General features: G+C 36.0%; 3 protein-coding genes and 2 non-coding genes across 7 annotated transcripts; 2 read left to right on the forward strand and 3 right to left on the reverse strand.

Annotated features, from left to right (window-relative positions):
* Positions 1 to 694: 694 nt before the first annotated feature.
* LOC114175743 (L-ascorbate oxidase homolog) lies at positions 695 to 4,316 on the reverse strand. Of its 2 annotated transcripts, XM_028060530.1 has the most exons (7): positions 4,081 to 4,316; positions 3,830 to 3,939; positions 2,519 to 2,789; positions 2,343 to 2,445; positions 1,915 to 2,260; positions 1,319 to 1,687; positions 695 to 1,210 (listed from the first exon to the last, which is right to left on the reverse strand). In XM_028060530.1, exons 1-7 carry the CDS (start codon positions 4,225 to 4,227, stop codon positions 919 to 921), a joined length of 1,638 nt encoding a protein of 545 aa, XP_027916331.1. In that variant the 5' UTR covers positions 4,228 to 4,316; the 3' UTR covers positions 695 to 918. The 2 variants fall into 2 exon arrangements, with proteins under 2 accessions (XP_027916331.1, XP_027916332.1); XM_028060531.1 differs by lacking the exons at positions 3,830 to 3,939; positions 4,081 to 4,316 and adding an exon at positions 3,043 to 3,065.
* Positions 4,317 to 7,199: 2,883 nt separating this feature from the next.
* On the forward strand, positions 7,200 to 7,272 carry TRNAF-GAA. The gene has a single exon. It is a non-coding gene; the product is annotated as a tRNA-Phe (tRNA).
* Positions 7,273 to 8,422: 1,150 nt separating this feature from the next.
* Positions 8,423 to 10,632, reverse strand: LOC114176342. 2 transcript variants are annotated; one of them, XM_028061359.1, is made up of 4 exons: positions 10,072 to 10,623; positions 9,848 to 9,993; positions 9,645 to 9,755; positions 8,423 to 9,184 (listed from the first exon to the last, which is right to left on the reverse strand). In XM_028061359.1, the coding sequence occupies exons 1-4, from the start codon at positions 10,574 to 10,576 to the stop codon at positions 8,600 to 8,602; spliced, it is 1,347 nt and encodes a 448-aa protein (XP_027917160.1). In that variant the 5' UTR covers positions 10,577 to 10,623; the 3' UTR covers positions 8,423 to 8,599. The 2 variants fall into 2 exon arrangements, with proteins under 2 accessions (XP_027917160.1, XP_027917159.1); XM_028061358.1 differs by having other exon boundaries at positions 9,848 to 10,632.
* Positions 10,633 to 11,237: 605 nt separating this feature from the next.
* TRNAF-GAA lies at positions 11,238 to 11,310 on the forward strand. The gene has a single exon. It is a non-coding gene; the product is annotated as a tRNA-Phe (tRNA).
* A 793-nt stretch (positions 11,311 to 12,103) lies between these two features.
* On the reverse strand, positions 12,104 to 15,456 carry LOC114179136 (glucan endo-1,3-beta-glucosidase 1). Its single transcript, XM_028065363.1, has 4 exons — positions 14,963 to 15,456; positions 13,564 to 14,874; positions 12,720 to 12,747; positions 12,104 to 12,565 (listed from the first exon to the last, which is right to left on the reverse strand). The coding sequence occupies exons 1-4, from the start codon at positions 15,021 to 15,023 to the stop codon at positions 12,394 to 12,396; spliced, it is 1,572 nt and encodes a 523-aa protein (XP_027921164.1). The 5' UTR covers positions 15,024 to 15,456; the 3' UTR covers positions 12,104 to 12,393.
* Between the last annotated feature and the right edge of the window lie 888 nt (positions 15,457 to 16,344).

Genomic DNA, 16,344 nt, shown 5'->3' on the forward strand with positions numbered 1-16,344 from the left:
TGATCATTGTAACAACAGCAGTCCAGATTTTATTTTATTCTGAAATATAATTAAGAGTAAAATAGGAATATAAAAAAATGTCTTCTTATATATTATTATATAAAAATAAATAACATAAATATAATATATGTATATGTAAAATACAAATGTTATAGATGAATTATTAAGGTAAAACAAGTATTGTCATATTCTTTTACACAAATGCAAAAAAATAGTTAATGACCAGTTGTACGATTTTACAAAATTAATGTTATTATTAATATTTCTTTTGCTATTAAAAACACATATAAAAAATAATTAGTATTATTAAATATAAAAGATAAAATACTCTTATTTCTATAACTTTTTTCTCATAACATTACAGTTCTTGTGAGGATAAGAGAACACTAATCATGAAAGATGAAATACACTTGTCCTATAACATTTTTTTTTATACAAGGAAACAAATTAAAAAAACATTTTCTGTTTCAATGATTCTAAAAGAAAATATTTTTATTATAATCTCAATTATTAGGCCTTTACTCAATGATTGTAAATAAATTTTATTTATTTTCTGAGACATATGTACGCCCTCCCATCCAAAACGTTTTTGCTTTGTACTATACAAAATTATAAAAGAAAAACGCATACCGAGTCAGAGACACGAGTACGTTGAAGACAATACTACATTGGTCAGAGTCACGGGTGACCATACTTTTGGTTCACGTACTTCCAAAAATGCTGGCTCTTTCTTCTTCAGCATCTGATTTATTAATGAATACGTGAAAATGATGGAACTTTGAAGTTCATACTTACTACTACCATTACTACACATCTCAAAAAATTGAAATACCCGTAGTAAATATGCCACCCTCTCGTGACATGGTGCAACTGCGATGCATGTAGCTAGCTACAACCTAAATAAATCGAATTATGAAACTAGAAAGGCCTTGTGCGACGACCACTTGCCCTGCCACAAAGAAGTGCATTCTTTGGGACAGGATATTCGTCTCTCCATGACTTCGATGGTGTATACACCCTCAGATAAAATTGTTGTCCCAAGTATTGCCTTGCCCAATTCTCGGACCTTATGTTCCACATTCCCACGTTGTCTAGTGCCATGTAGATTGCAGTCCACGACCTTGGATACACCTGTACGGTGCATCTAGCGACCGTGTCTCTCAGATTGTAGTGTACTCTACTGTCTTGTGTCCACTGTCCGCTGCCAAACCTATTATTCACCTCACAAAACAAAATCATGTTAGTTGTTGTTACACTGTGATTACATGAATGCAATGCAGATTTAGTTGGTTAAATAGTAAAAAGCTATGGGGCATACCCTACAACAAAGAAGGAATAGCCATCAATATGCCATGACTGCACGGAATCCTCCCAATTTTGGAACACAATCTCCACGAACTCGTGGAAATTGGCCCCCATGACAGAGGTTTGGAGGTAGGCATTATTGCCACCGTTTGGATTGGTAGGAATGCTTCCAACGTAGAAAACTCCTTGGATGTTGAAGTAGTCGGCTATTTTCAAAGGGGTATCTGGTGCAACGTATGAGACACCATTCACAGCGTACCTCTGCTTGCCATTGATGTAAGGAGCAGAGTTTGCAAGCATGATGGTCCGGCTCGGTTGGATCAATCCATAGTGGTAAGATCCCTGAGGGTTTGGTCTTGGCCCACTTGCTGTCAGGTTCCACCTGGTTTGGGATCATCAAAACAGAATACTAAATTACTGGTATAATCCTAACAGGTGCATCATGTAACAGTTAATGCAAATTTGTCTCCTGTATATATCAAGCACCAAGGCAACACAATTACCACTTCAAGGACCAAATTGTGCATTAGCTCAACGTGTAACAATAATATGTACTCCAATAGTTATAAAGTTAAACAACAGAATAGCAATATCCAACCAAAAGAATACCGGATAGTTCTAGCCTGATAAACTGATGATGTGATATCAAGGGTAGGCCCTGGAGGAACTGGTCCAGAAACCCCAATGCGTGAATAGCTGTAATGAAGAATGGAAGTTGTTGTGAGTATCCGTCTGGTGAATCTTGTAGAGACAACTATGTAGTAATCCTTGACAGGTTGATCAGCTGTGACCAGCACGGAATAGGACTGTCCAAGATGGATGTCAAGGGAAGAATAGGAGTTTTGGAGGGTATGAGATCCTTCCACCTCCACAAGTTTCAAACTGTGACCCTGGATTCTAAAGTTGATTGATGTTGTGAGCCCCACATTTGATATCCTGAATCTATAAGTCTTACCTGCAGATAAGGCATTGAAATAGTGCTGTAATAAAAGCTTGCATTTTGAAAATTAACAATGACAAGTTATTTGGCTACCTACCTTGATCAACAGTGAATGTGTTTCCATTCCAACCGCGTCCATTGATAAGAAGGCCATCAGGGAAAGGGAGATTATGACCATTCTCTAGTACTCGTCTCAGTCTCTACAATAACAAAGCGTAAGTATAAATGGAATGATGAAGAAAGGATAAATAGAAATGAATGCGAAGGGTTTACTCGGTGGTCTAGCTTGAACCAATCTCCAGCAAGTATGGTAAAGTCTCCAGCAGGAGGAGGAAAAGGGACAGGAATGAGAGGGCGGCTCCAGATTCTGATGCCACCAAATGCTCCAGCAGCTTTGTGCATTCCAAGAGATGGGAAGTAGAAATAACTACCAATCTGGTCTTTTACCTGAATAGCATATGTGAGGTTCCTCCCAGGTGGAATTGGGCAATTTGTGCCCTCCACTCCATCCTGCCAAGAGTTCCTCCTGTGCTGTAACCCATTCCTGCAGAAAACATGCTAAGATCATCAAATCAAATTCTCACAAACGCAATTGTTTCTACCTGCTACATAAACACACTATATAACTTCTGTGTTTGTAAGAATCATTGGTAATGATTGGACGTTGGATAAACAACCTCGGAAAGAACATCAGTTCAGCAAAGTTAGCATATACATTTGTTATAGTAGGGATATGATCCAATTTTGTCAAATCAAATAAAAGATTATTGTCAATAAAATAGTGTTGGGCCTTTTACCATCTCATGTAGCATGGTCCCAGAGAAGTCTCATGGGCACTCTCTATGAAGATATGGAGTCTTATGTAGACTCAACCACGCCAATATAGGACAGAGACTGTAGTTAAGACATCTAGAATGTGCTAGGTGACCTTCCTAAGTTGCCAACTGCTCAAATATACTATTTTAATAGCACGGATCTATAGAGTCGGTCAATTGCAAGATGCTCAAACAGAATATTGTAAAGATGAATACTTTTATGCAGCCACTCATGGAAACATAATCCACGCGTTCCTTAATATAGGACACAGATTTCACCGTAAAGCGTCATTAAAAAAGGGAATCTAACCTCTAATTTACTGTTTGTTTGCAAATGGTTTTTACAAAAAAATTCTCTAAATGATTGATTATTAGAAAAGAGACCAAAAAGATAGCATTGACAAAGACAAAAAAGTTCACAAGTTTGCATGCCCCTGTATATAGCAAGATTTCCCTCTTTCTCATGTACTGAGGCAAATTAGTAGATTTTGTTAAAATACCACACTAACTTGATATATCAAATATAAAGTATTATGTGGGCTCTGAATTTCTTTTTCCAGGGAAGGAAAAAACTGAAATAAGTTATCAGAAAAGTTAAGGAACGGAAAGCGTAATTTTGATGGATAAAAAAAAAGGTAGGAACTTCGAATAGTTGTTATTTAAAATCTGCACAGAAAGTGTATAACTTTCATAAAAGGCATGCTTCCAGGACAGAAATTAAGGAACAAAAGCAGAACAATGCGGATAAGACTAAGATGCAAGAATGTACCAAGAAATGAGGAATGGCTCTCTGAGGTAGTTATAGACATTGATAATCAAGTTGTCATTTGTAACAGCGTCTATTTGAGGCCCCGGAAACTGGCCATTAATCAAGATCCCCTGCAGGATTGGAACCAAGAACCACATTGAACCCAAACATTTTCATCAAAGGGTACCCTACCCCAACCTGTGCTGAGCATAAAGCAAGAAAATTTTTCTTTCTGAGAAGAACAGATATGAAGAGTGGAAGTAAGAAAATACCGTTTGTTTAACACCAAGAGGGTAGATGTCGCCATAGGTGACCTTCCAAGTGAGGTAGCGATAAGGGTCTTCACAGTGGACGAAAGCAAAAGGAAATGTGACAAGAAGAATGAGGAAAGAGAGAAGATTACACTTGCATGGTCTCATTTTGCATACACTGACCTCGGAAGAGTAAGGTGTGGTAACTTGCTGCTTATAATGTAGTGTGTGAACCTCTACATTATAGATCTGTCTGCGTTTGTTTTGTTTTTTTATTTTGTGATGTTTATTAGAAAACAGATTTATAAATTATAACAGAGACCAATAATACAGAAAACACCCTACAACCAAGTCTACAACTAAACAATGTTTCACTTTTTCTAGGTTCTCCTCGTCCTTCTCCTTTGGTGGTTTTAATTTTACTTTGGTTTGCAATTTTTTTTTGGTCGGTGGAAGGAAATGTGGGACAAGTGAAAGTGAAGTTGTGCGTATTTAGAAACAAAAGTTCACGGTTTTATTTTTATACTACATTACACTTAACTTTGATTAACTAATTAAAAGTAAAATTACAATAACTTCTATGTTTTTACTAATTAATTATTTTTTGGTGTATTTATGTGATTTAAGAGAAGAAAAGGGGTAACCTACGATGTGAGTTAAGTTTTGTTTGGTAGCGAAAGCAAAGAAAGATGGAGTGAGTTGTCATCCAGTTGAACAAATAAAGGAGCATCGTGATCACATGCTTCACAGTGGTCCCACTCACCTGCATCCATTTAACATGTTAAATCAACAAAATATATAGCAGTGTCAGCACCCGCAGTAACAAAGACTCACTCGTGCTAATATTTTTAATCTTTTTTACTTTTTTTTCGGTCTCTGTATTAATATTGAAGTTGGTGAATTCAAGTCACGTGCATCTGACATTTTACTCATCCCTAACCCTAACCCTAATTCTAATAAGTTATCGAGAAAAGGAATCCAATTTTGTGATTCAACATGATAAAAATTGTTTGAGTCAGAGTTTAAGTATTTATATCATTTTCAACTGGGCATGGTTTCAATTGCTGCAATTAATAAAGTTGTGGAGTTAAGAAGCATAAGCATTTGCATGGCAACACGAAGAAGGAACATACTTGATTCGTGCAAATGTTGTTACCAATTATTATGCAAAAAACTGAAGCTGAGGCACATTTCAAAAGGCTCATGATTGGTATATTTATAGTGCATTCATTTACAGTTACTACTGACAATACCAACTCAAAAAGAGTCAACACTTTCAAACTTTAATACAAGATTTATAGTCATCGGTTTATTTATAGCGCAATCATTTACGGTAATTTACACAACAACATTACTAGAATCAAGAAAATGTATTTATATTTCTAGTTTATGTAAAATAATCCTAAAATACAAATTAAAAAAACAAGGAATGTGGTGGTGATAATAATGGTGAAAGGAGTTATTATTATAAGATAATGCAAATGTGGCAAGTGTATCTAAACTAAGCACCGCTGTCCCTCAAACAAGTGTTAATAATGGTATAGATGGAGTGAAAAAAAAATTAAAACAGAGATCAAGTAAGATTATTATATGGTGAAGAAAGTCAAACTTAGAAAACAATTAAAAATAACTATTTACCCACATCTTTAGATACTAGTTTACATATTACGTTTTAAAAAACTAGAAACTATAATTAGACTGTAACAGGATCACTCTCTACTTGCTTCGAGATATAGTAAGGTTAATAGTTATAAAGAAGGTAAAGGGTCAGAAAAAATATTAAAGACCATTATAAAATCTGAGTTCAATTGCTATAATCAGGATGTTATAAATATCCGTACCTGCAGAAATTTACGGATAAAACCCGCAATAGATAGAAAATGGATATTAAAAATGGATATCCACTATTCGCGGGTACGGATATTTTTGATGCCCGCATGTTAAAGGGGCGGGTACGGGTATCATAATATCCATATCTGTAGATATCCGTACCCGCTAAACTTTAATTCACAAAAATACCCTTTATATATATATATATATATATATATATATATATATATATATATATATATATATATTAGTAAAAAACATGCTAACCAAATTTTTTCTCATCAATAGACATCAATTGGAGAGAGTGAGTTTGTTCATCAAAGCACTAATTAAAGAATTTTCATCGTGTTGAACGTCATTTTATATTTTTTTTTTATAATTATTTGGACTTGTATGAACTTGAATTTGTTTGAACTTTATTACAAATTGATGACAGTGATGTATTTTATTTTATTTTATTTGAATTTATGATTAAATATTTATTTTTTAAATAATTTTATAAATACCCGTGGATACCCACGAATATAAAAAAATAGACAGATACCCAATGAATATGGATACGGATACGGGACGGATATTTATCTTGCGGGTATGGTACGGGAGAGCTACTATCTGTACCCTACCCGCCCTGTTGACATCCCTAGCTATAATAAGTTAATATATATTTTAAATTAACTAAATGAAGTGTTTGATATAAAAAATAATCTTATAAAAGAAATACATGTTCCTCATATTTAATATAATATTTAAAAATAACATTGTCAGGAATGGAGAATAACATTATACTATGTAAAAATGGTAAAGATGAAGAGTTTTAGAAATTTACAAAAAACGTATGAAAGAATACACACTGCATTATCTTAATACGTCGTAGATTTTAAGTTTTTCCACAACAAAAAAGTTTATAGTACTCGAGTTTATAGTACTCTTTAATCGAGAGAAAATATACAACACTTTAAAAATAATATATAATTTAATTATACACGCGCGCGCACACCAATAAATGTTAGAAGAAACAAATTCTCCAAAAACTTCATATTTATTTTGAGGTTACAAAGCTAATGAAAAAAAAAATTTGCAATTTAAAAAAAAAGTATTATTAAAATGGCTCTATAAAGTATTTTTGCTTTAAAATTTGATTGTAATTTTTTTTTTTTTAAATTGATTGCATTATTAGCTCTGCACGTTGTTCAGTTTACTCAGGTGTAATAGACAAAAAACCTTTTTCACTTTGTCAGTTTTCCGTTCTTGATAGATTAACAAATTTATGAAAAGAAATGACATGCATAACTAGAAAAGTTTGTGCAATTGCGGGGATAGCTCAGTTGGGAGAGCGTCAGACTGAAGATCTGAAGGTCACGTGTTCGATCCACGTTCACCGCATTTCTTTTACTATTTTTCAATTACTTTTCTTCATATTCAGGGACTAGACCCCATCTGTGTTTTCTGGGGCAACATTTGCAGTGAATGAATTAAGTAATGATGGTCACAAACCTATTTATGATTTTGCATTGAAATGGAATCATACTGCCAAATTAATAAATGCAATTTGAAATGAAAGCAGTATAGGGCCACTGGATCCCTCGTATAATCAATACTATAGTTTCAACAAATAACTTCACTCAAATGCCAAGGATCCTCCTTGTTTTGTCGTCACAAGTCTTAACCAAATTATCAACCAAGCACACCACAGAACTCAGAATTACTTTCTTACAAATGTTAAACTATGTTATAGGCTTTTCGCTCTTAATTATTTTTAAACATAAGTTATTGAATCCTGTCTAAACTTTAGAGCGGATAGCTATAGGGAAGAGAGAAAAAGTAATGGATGACTGTGTTGAGAAGCTTGAGTTGAAAGATTGATTGATGATAAACGTTCTTTGAGAAGTAAGAAATTATGTAAACTGTACACAAATTAGAACACTAATAATTCTCAGAATTGTTTTTATTCAAATGAAACAGCTTCACCACAAAGAATGTTAGCACTTGAGTGGATACATTCTTTTGAAAAGTCCTGATTTCCTTGATGATTATTACAAAGATAAAGAACCAGTGGCCATCTCAGCATGTATTAGCTCGAATTCTCGATCAAATAAGCAGAATAATCAATTTCAAGGGTGAATTATTTTACTATTCTATTAAATAACTCTCGAATGCTTATAAACACGCTTAAATTTTATTACGGAAATCGCATTTCTCAGAATTTGAACTAAATACTTAATATTCTGACAGAATAGCAAAGAGAATTTTACACGTGAGGATTTCAAACCAACGAATTTCAGAAGCTATTTGCAAGCAAAGCACCAAATTTAATGAGTCTCGTCAGACACCCTATTACCATTGGCTAAAATTTTGGTAGTGTTGGACTCTTTTGGCAATATTTCCAGAGATGAATTTAGGGATGGGATTGCCACCTGTCGGTACTATATCCTAAGCAACTAGAGATTGCTGGCCAAAATAAAACAATACTATAATTACAGAATAGTATAACCCATTCGAATTTCAAGAAAAATGCAATACAGAGGAAGGGAAATTATATATATCAAAAGCAGATTAAAGTTCGAAAAAATACAGCATTTGTCCCCATATATACAATGTCAGTAGCGTCTCCATTGCATTTTTCCTGTAATCTGTACAAAATTGCTGCAAAACATGCCTTAGAACATCAAAACAAAGGGTTCACCGGAAAGCCAGATTCTCCAGACAGGCATTACACACTAGAAATTGTCAAAAGAAGACCATAATGATCACTAGGCAAAACTGGAAGTACCAGTTGTTTGATCTCATTTCTTACTTTCTTCTCTTTGTTGTATGAAAGACCAGGTATTACTTCCATCCCAATCATGTCAACACTAATGATCTTAAAATCAGTTAAATGACAAATGAAGCGATCTAATCGCTTCTGGAGAGTACGATTGCCTGTCAACATCTGGTTCGTCTTGGTGTCATAAGTCCAACCACTTTCATCTGGCCTTAGATGAGCCCAGGCATCGATCCATCCATCTTGCAACGGATATTGGCCATCACCTTTATCATCCCAGTTCATGTCACCTCCAAAAACAACATTTGCCTCATTATTGAGAAGGTCTAAAGCCTCATTGGCCTGAACTACTCTTTCCTTGCTGAACATCTGATCCCATTTGGGGGGACCTGGACAGGGACTCTCAAGATGGCTAGTGGCAATAACCAATGACTTGCCATTTTCAGCTTCAACTTCGGCAATGCAAAGTTCTCTTCCCATAACGGAATTGCTGAAGGGCTTGTTGCGGAAAGACTTAACAGGCAGTTTGCTTAGCTGCAATTGTGTACACAGATATGGCAGAAAACATAAACTACCTCTTCGCCAGATAAAGTGCTCACTTAAAAGTAAATATAACCTACAACAACTGTAAAAAATAACTTCTATCTAAATGCAGTCAAGCCATTAAATGCCAAACCAGCAACAACAAGTTCAAAGGATAGACAATCACGATGATTATAAGTATTATAACGTATCAGCACATATTTATCAATATGTGAGTATGAACAGATTTGTTCCTACTTTCTAAAGACTCCTGAGTCCTGTGAACAAACTGCATGTTAGCAGAAAAAAACACTGGCAATCACACCAAAAATGGTGATATATTTAACGTGAAGTAGTATTCAGGTCAGCAAAAATAAATGCAGCACATGGACTATAAAGGGGGTTCAGTCTAGAAACCACCGAACATGTATGTATCAATACAGAGGCAAAGGTTCAAAGATATCAAACTTACCACCATACAGAAGTATGGTCTTGAATAAGCCATCTCAGAAGAAACCGAGCAACGGTACACACTCCACCAGGTAGATTGCTTGAATATATCATATATATTAGGAGTAACCTCCTGAGGTAGCAGAGGTCCAAATTACACAAAGCGACAAAACTTCAAATAAAGTCATCAAATAAGAAAGATAGTTACGGCACAAATATTGAAACCTGGAAGCAGATAAAGTCAGGGGAATGCAACTGAACAAGATCACCAATAGCCTTCATCCTCTTCTGCAACTCCAAATCTTCCCGGAACCAGACATTGTAACTCAGTACCTTAAACGTACTAAAAGCTTTTCCCGACTCCGCATTCTCTGCCACATACGATAGCATTTCATAAACCACGTATTTTGCAGACATTAAAACAATAGAAACGAATAAAAAAAGCTCACCATCGCCGGTGGTACGTGTATCCTTATTGAACGGCTTAACCTTCTTTGAAGTATCAACAACATCATCATCATCATCCTCGACAACATGAACTTCATCGATGGCCTTTCTCTTGTTGCAGGGTCGAAGAGGGAAGAAAACAGAGCCAACGGAAGAATCGTGGTCAGTGCCGTCAGTCAAATCGACGAGATTGGAAAGGGAAAGAACGGGGCATCGAGTAGCGCAGACTTCGCAAGAGGAGTTGTTGTAAGGGTTTAAGAAAGTGCAGGCCTTGCAGGACCATTTCGGAGGCGACGAAGACGAAGAAGAAGGACCCCTTGGGGACGCAGAGGACAGACAAATTTCGCACTCCCATTTTTGAGAAGGAGGGTTCAAGAAAGTGCATTTTTTGCAGGCCCAAGACATCGGAGATGAAATGCGAAACGATCCAAAAATTCTAGGGTTTATGATAAACGATGATGAAGCAAGTGAAGAGAAGAGTAATCCCAGAGGCATTCTACTACTCATATTTCAAATTTCATGCCGTTTTTGCACGACTATCAAAACGCAACGCTTTGAACAAGGTTAAAACGGCACATACCACATAGCCGTACGTGCATAAGGGTGTCCAGTAAAACCCTGCTTACACCGAGGAATAAAAATGAGATAAAATTTTTGGTTAAATACTTTTCTTATTTTTTATTTTTCTTGAATTTAATTTTTTAAATTAAAATATTTTAAATATATTTAAGGTTTCAAACATAATATATAAATTGTTTATATTAATATATTTTCGTATTTTATTTGGATGTTAATTAAGAAATTATTATAAAAAGTGTTTAAAATTTTAAATAAATTTACAAAATTTAATTAAAAATATTAAATTTACATGTAATTTTAAAATTAAAAATTAAATTGTGTCAAAATAAAAGAAAAATATTTTTAATTTGTACTCTAAATTAAAAAAAATTAGAAAAAAATGTATTTAAGTCTAAAAATTTAGTAATAAGTTGGAATGCATCATGAGTTTATTAAGTATATTGATTTCTTTTACAAAATTCAGTCATTTAATTTTACTAACGTTTGAAGATTTTTAATAATTAAGTAATTACCTTCTCTGAATATTAACAGACGTAGTAAGAGAATTTCAATTTGTTTTTATTGCCAAAGTATACTAAATGAATCAATTGCGGGGATAGCTCAGTTGGGAGAGCGTCAGACTGAAGATCTGAAGGTCACGTGTTCGATCCACGTTCACCGCATTTTTTTTACTTTTTCATCATTTTCATTTCTTCATCCATGAATATCTAAGTTGTCGCTAAATTCTTTAATACTTATATTAACATAGCTTATTTCTGATAGCTCAGCTGGGAGAGCGTCAGACTGAAGATGTCACGTATCCGATCCACGTTCACCGCATTTCTTTTACTTTTTCATCATTTTCATTTCTTCATCCATGAATGTCTAAGTTGTCCCTAAACCCTGTAATACTTATATTAATGTAGCTTATTTCTTATTTTAAAATATAAAAACAGGTTCTTACTATAATTTATTCAATTTGAAAAAGAAAATGTGACAATATGAAGTAACTCTGTAACTTATTTATATGATAATATATATCATTATTTTTATTTAACATATATTATTCGAATCTATATTTATAATTATTGAAACACATACATTTACATTATATCATTGGTTAGACTATTCAATTAAATCGTAACTATTTAAATATTTTTCAAGATATTAATTATAATTTTAAAAATAGTAAAAAAATACTAAATTTGCGTTATTTAGTTCTTTTTGTTTTAATAATCTTCACAGTTTAAAAAAGAGATTCTTTTTTGTTTTAATAAGTTATTTAAACATCACTTATGTTATATTCTGAAATTATTTAGTTTGCTACACAATTTAAAAATATTCAAATTAATTATATACGTGTATTCCATAACTTTAAGGCACGTTTACTGCTACCTTTTTTGGTAAGGAGAAAAAAAATGCATTCTCAGCTAGACAACAACCTTTCAAAACTAACTTCTGAATTTTCTTTTCCGGTGAAAATAAATTAAAATTGTTTGGTATTTGGTATACAAATATTCAGATAAATCTTTAGCCAACAATGGTGGTGACACATTCTAAACAAATTGATTAAGAAATACGTACGTTAATTACAAGAGCCCCACGAAAAATAATCAACGCTACTTTCTAATAAAAGGAAGCATCTAAATAAGCCCTAAAAGTTTAGACCTACAAAACATGCACGATTCCTCTCCTCTTATGACCTTATCCTTAACTCTATGAAATTCAAAATTCCAAAAAGAACAAAAAATTGAATTATTTGCACCTCATAAAAGCACCAACAACAAAGTAGGGAGAGACGCAGCCAAGAAAATGTGCAAAACGTTGTGAATTGCACTTATTTTTATGCTGTTAAAGGTTTTGAGCCTAAACTTTTCCCCTGCACTGCTCGACACGGTTGAGTTCACCACCTCCTTTGTTTTGTTGCTCACTTTTTTACTGCATCACATGAAATAATAACGGGTAATCAAGATGCAGGTTGTTTAAAAAATAACAATATGTTGAGATTTTGAGCATAACAAAGATACTACTCATTACAGGACAACATATGATACTTTAGAAAAACAATACGGAGTTGTTTCTGTTATCTTACCTTCCAGGAAATATACAGCTCCCGTGACCTGCAAGGGTATTCCCCACATAAAAGAAAAAGAACATATTAACCACAACTGTTATACCTGGAAACAGACAACAAAGAGAAAAAAACACAAAACTGTGGAGCCCATTCGGCACTGATCATATCTCAAAAGTACTTGGTGGAGCTAGGAGGCAAGAGTACAGTAAGAAATTGGTCTGTAAAAAATTGGAGAGTACGAAAATTACAACTCCATGAAGGTAATCTAGAAACACGGTCCAGAATCCTAGCATTTGTCAGGAGAAACAGTGTGCTCTCAGACAAACCAGTGTCCAACTAAGTCGTGGAGTGGGTGCCAGTCCATGCAAATGCAATTGCCAGCTCCCACTTTCTCTTTCAATTTTCACATAATAATGCCAAACCAAAGGGGGCATTTTGCAGTGTGTGGGCACCACGCACAAAAGTGCCTCGAATCATTACCTCCCACACCTCTTGTGAACTTCCTAAAACCCATTTACATGAACTTTTCGTTACAGAAAGAGTAAACCCTCGAATCACTAATGGTCATGGCGTTATCCTAATGAGTTTCGCGAAACTAACTCACATCTAAACTTTTAATTACCAAAAATAAGTAGCATTTCTCACTACAGTCACACAAAACTTTTCCTTTTGTTGTTAATCAGTTAATTCTGCACCATTGCCACAAACTTAAGGTATGCTAATTAGAGAAAACATGAAAGACCGACAATGATTACTCTAAATCGGCACCCCATTTAATAAAGTTGTATTTCTCGTTTATCTTGGCTCCGATTGCAGCTTAATTGAGCAAAATGACAATGAGAAAACTGAAAACTGAACTTACTGGGATCGGTGGTGGTGATCATAGCCACCCCGTTGAAGTCACAAGTTCCTTGAGTCTTGCCTTGTTTCTGGTAGTAGCTATCAAACGCATAAGAAGCATGGTTCTTCACAGTATTAGGCTGGTAGCAACTCTCCCCAGGCTGAATCTCCGAACAATTGGCCCTTCCCGGTCCACAAGCCCAATCCAGCGCAGCCTGCAACGTCTTCGAATCGAACCCATCCATGGCAATGCAGTATGTCTGATTCGTAGTATCGTTCGCCAAAAAGGTCCCAATTCCGGACACATGAAGCAGATACGCCGGCGTAGAGTTCCCGTAAAACAAACCCCAATTGGCCTCCGACACCGGCGGGGCCCTCAAGTCTTCGTTAAAGAGTTCGTAGATAAACACACTGGAAGTAGTTTCTGGATGCAAAGGGGATCCACTGCGATCAAACACGTGCCGAATCAAGTTGGAATTGTAGGTATCGGCATTGTCCTTGGTGGCATAAGGCTCCTTGGAGTCACCCTTGGCAGGCCACCCAGTTTCGGTGACAAGAACAACAACATCGGTGATGTTGAGGTTCTTCATGGAGAAATAGGCGGCGTCGATCATGGCGTCGAGCACATTGGTGTAGTGAAGCAAGGTGTTGGGGTCGACCATTTCCTTGTTGGGAGTGAGGGGTTTGAAGAGGGCATTGTCGAGAGGAACCACGCCCTTGTTCTGCATGAAGACGTAGTAGGGGTAGAGGTTCATCATGAGAGGGGAACCGGTGCGGGAGAGGAACTGAAGGAGAGGGAGAATGACGGAGACGAGGGTTTCGTTGAAGTAAGCCTGAGAGGGAGGGAAAGGGTCGAGGATGATGGAGGCGGCGTGAGGGGTTGAGACCTTGATCTGTTGGTGGAGGTTGGAAGCGACGAGGGCGTTGTAGAGGGACTCAACGGCGGGGAGAATGAGGGGGGCGGAGGAGGGGACGGTGGTGAGGACCTCGTCACCGACGGAAATTCCGGCGATGAGGGTTTGGGGATAGTAAGCGACGACGTTTCGGTCGATCCAGGAAGCTGCGGTGGCGTTGGAGGAGCCAATGGCGAGGAGCTGGTTGTTAGGAACGCTGATGACGGCCCGAATCTTTGTCCCCGACAGGGCTTTGAGGATGTCCGGGTTGGCATCGTAGATTCGCACGTGCGTTATCTTCTGCAGTTGAAGGAACGCGACCAGGTCCGAGGCTGGTGGGAGGTTGGAGACGTCGGTGCCGATGTTGACGCCCACGAATGGAAGCTTCTCTTCCTCTTCATCTTGGTCCTTCAGCAGGGAATGTAACGGTTCTGCTTCAGCTGCAATGCAAATTGAAAGCAAGTTAATTACTATAATTGAGCACTGCAAAACGGTAAAGTTGGAAAATTTGAAGAGTTTATCGATTACCCAAAGCGTAGAAAGAGAGGAAGAGGATGTGAATGAGAAGGAGGAGCTTAGAGTTTGCCATTGAAAAGGAGGGTGAGCTTCACTTCCTCCTCCCCTGCTTCTGATTCTGCTTCACCTGCAAATCCTTGCATTATCTCATCAAAAGATTATTATTATTATTATGAGTTATTTAAATATTATTTAGTATTTAAGGTAGGTGGAGTTTTGTTGTGTTGGTGAGTGAAGAGAAGAAGAAAATGTGGAGAAGAGGGATGGGGTTAAGAATTGAAGCGGGGAGAGATATCCACCAAATAATGGAGATGTTAGTTTGTTGCACTTACTTCACTCTCTTCTCTTCTCTTCTCTTCTCTCACTTTACTCCAAACTATTCTTCTCTCTCCCTTTTCAGATTCGCTTCTCCTTTCTCTAAAATGCCCTTCAACTACAACCCTACATACCCTATACCAGAGGATTAAAACAGTCTATTTCTTTGTTCCATAATAAAGAGAAGTTAACAAAGGCCAAATCCTCCAAAAGAGGTTTTATTTTGAACCTATTTCTTTGTTCCATGTCCTTCACCCACACAAAGTTGAAATATGTTTTAATTATTAAATTTGGATTAATAAAAAAGACATCTCACGGACTTAATTTGGGAAAGGGGCTTGGCTTTCTGTCAGAGTTTTTGGACACATTTGCGCAAATGAAAGTAGAAAATTGAAAAAAAAAATGGGTAAAACTGTAATTCAACAGTTCATTGGTGGAAGACAGTGACTTTGCTCCCCATTTCTTTTTGGTCTATTTGCCTTCCCTTCTGATTCAACTTTCTTCCCAAAACATGCTCTAACATGTGTTGCCGCCGAATAACTTTAAAATCTAATATCTAGTCCATTCTAATATAACATTACAGTAATTAATCATAAAATTACAACAGGAAAACCATATTTCTAAATTTCAACGCTGTAATGCTTTCAGAAGGCACAATGGCTCAAATAACTAACAATGATTATGTAAGGAAAGTGTATTTTTAACCTAGTTGAGAAAAGCTAACCAAATATAACTTTTTTTAACCTAGTTGAGAGGTAGAAAACAAGCGAATATAACCAGCAGAGTTGTTATTGATTTGAACATGTGAAAACCCTGTTAGCAACAAAACAAGTAACATTCAGAAAAGTAGCAGGAGTGACAGTTTTGCTCCGGATGCAAACAGAGAAACACAGTTGGCTTTGTTAATTAAACTACCACAAGCACATACATGGCATAATGGAAAACACATGTTGATGCAGAAAGACAGAATCACTATGAGCCTACATCACAAGCATTGTCAAATCTATTCATTGCTTAATCTCAAGAAAGTTAAGTTTGTGCCACCAGCACGCCACTCATATATTTCCTACTTTTGAAGC

Source organism: Vigna unguiculata, chromosome 3, assembly GCF_004118075.2.
Source record: "Vigna unguiculata cultivar IT97K-499-35 chromosome 3, ASM411807v1, whole genome shotgun sequence".
Lineage (NCBI taxonomy): Eukaryota > Viridiplantae > Streptophyta > Magnoliopsida > Fabales > Fabaceae > Vigna > Vigna unguiculata.

Excerpts from the sequence above, each read along its gene's own strand:
- LOC114175743 (XM_028060530.1), bottom strand. The coding sequence starts at position 4,227 with ATGAGACCATGCAAGTGTAATCTTCTCTCTTTCCTCATTCTTCTTGTC. Across the intron at positions 2,446-2,518 it reads GGTTCAAGCTAGACCACCGA|AGACTGAGACGAGTACTAGA; the intron begins GTAAACCCTTCG and ends TTGTTATTGTAG. Across the intron at positions 2,261-2,342 it reads CACATTCACTGTTGATCAAG|GTAAGACTTATAGATTCAGG; the intron begins GTAGGTAGCCAA and ends CCTTATCTGCAG.
- LOC114179136 (XM_028065363.1), bottom strand. The coding sequence starts at position 15,023 with ATGGCAAACTCTAAGCTCCTCCTTCTCATTCACATCCTCTTCCTCTCT. Across the intron at positions 14,875-14,962 it reads CCTCTCTTTCTACGCTTTGG|CTGAAGCAGAACCGTTACAT; the intron begins GTAATCGATAAA and ends TTTGCATTGCAG. Across the intron at positions 12,748-13,563 it reads GATCACCACCACCGATCCCA|GTCACGGGAGCTGTATATTT; the intron begins GTAAGTTCAGTT and ends ATACCCTTGCAG.
- LOC114176342 (XM_028061358.1), bottom strand. The coding sequence starts at position 10,576 with ATGAGTAGTAGAATGCCTCTGGGATTACTCTTCTCTTCACTTGCTTCA. Across the intron at positions 9,756-9,847 it reads CTGACTTTATCTGCTTCCAG|GAGGTTACTCCTAATATATA; the intron begins GTTTCAATATTT and ends CTGCTACCTCAG. Across the intron at positions 9,185-9,644 it reads GACCATACTTCTGTATGGTG|CTAAGCAAACTGCCTGTTAA; the intron begins GTAAGTTTGATA and ends ACACAATTGCAG.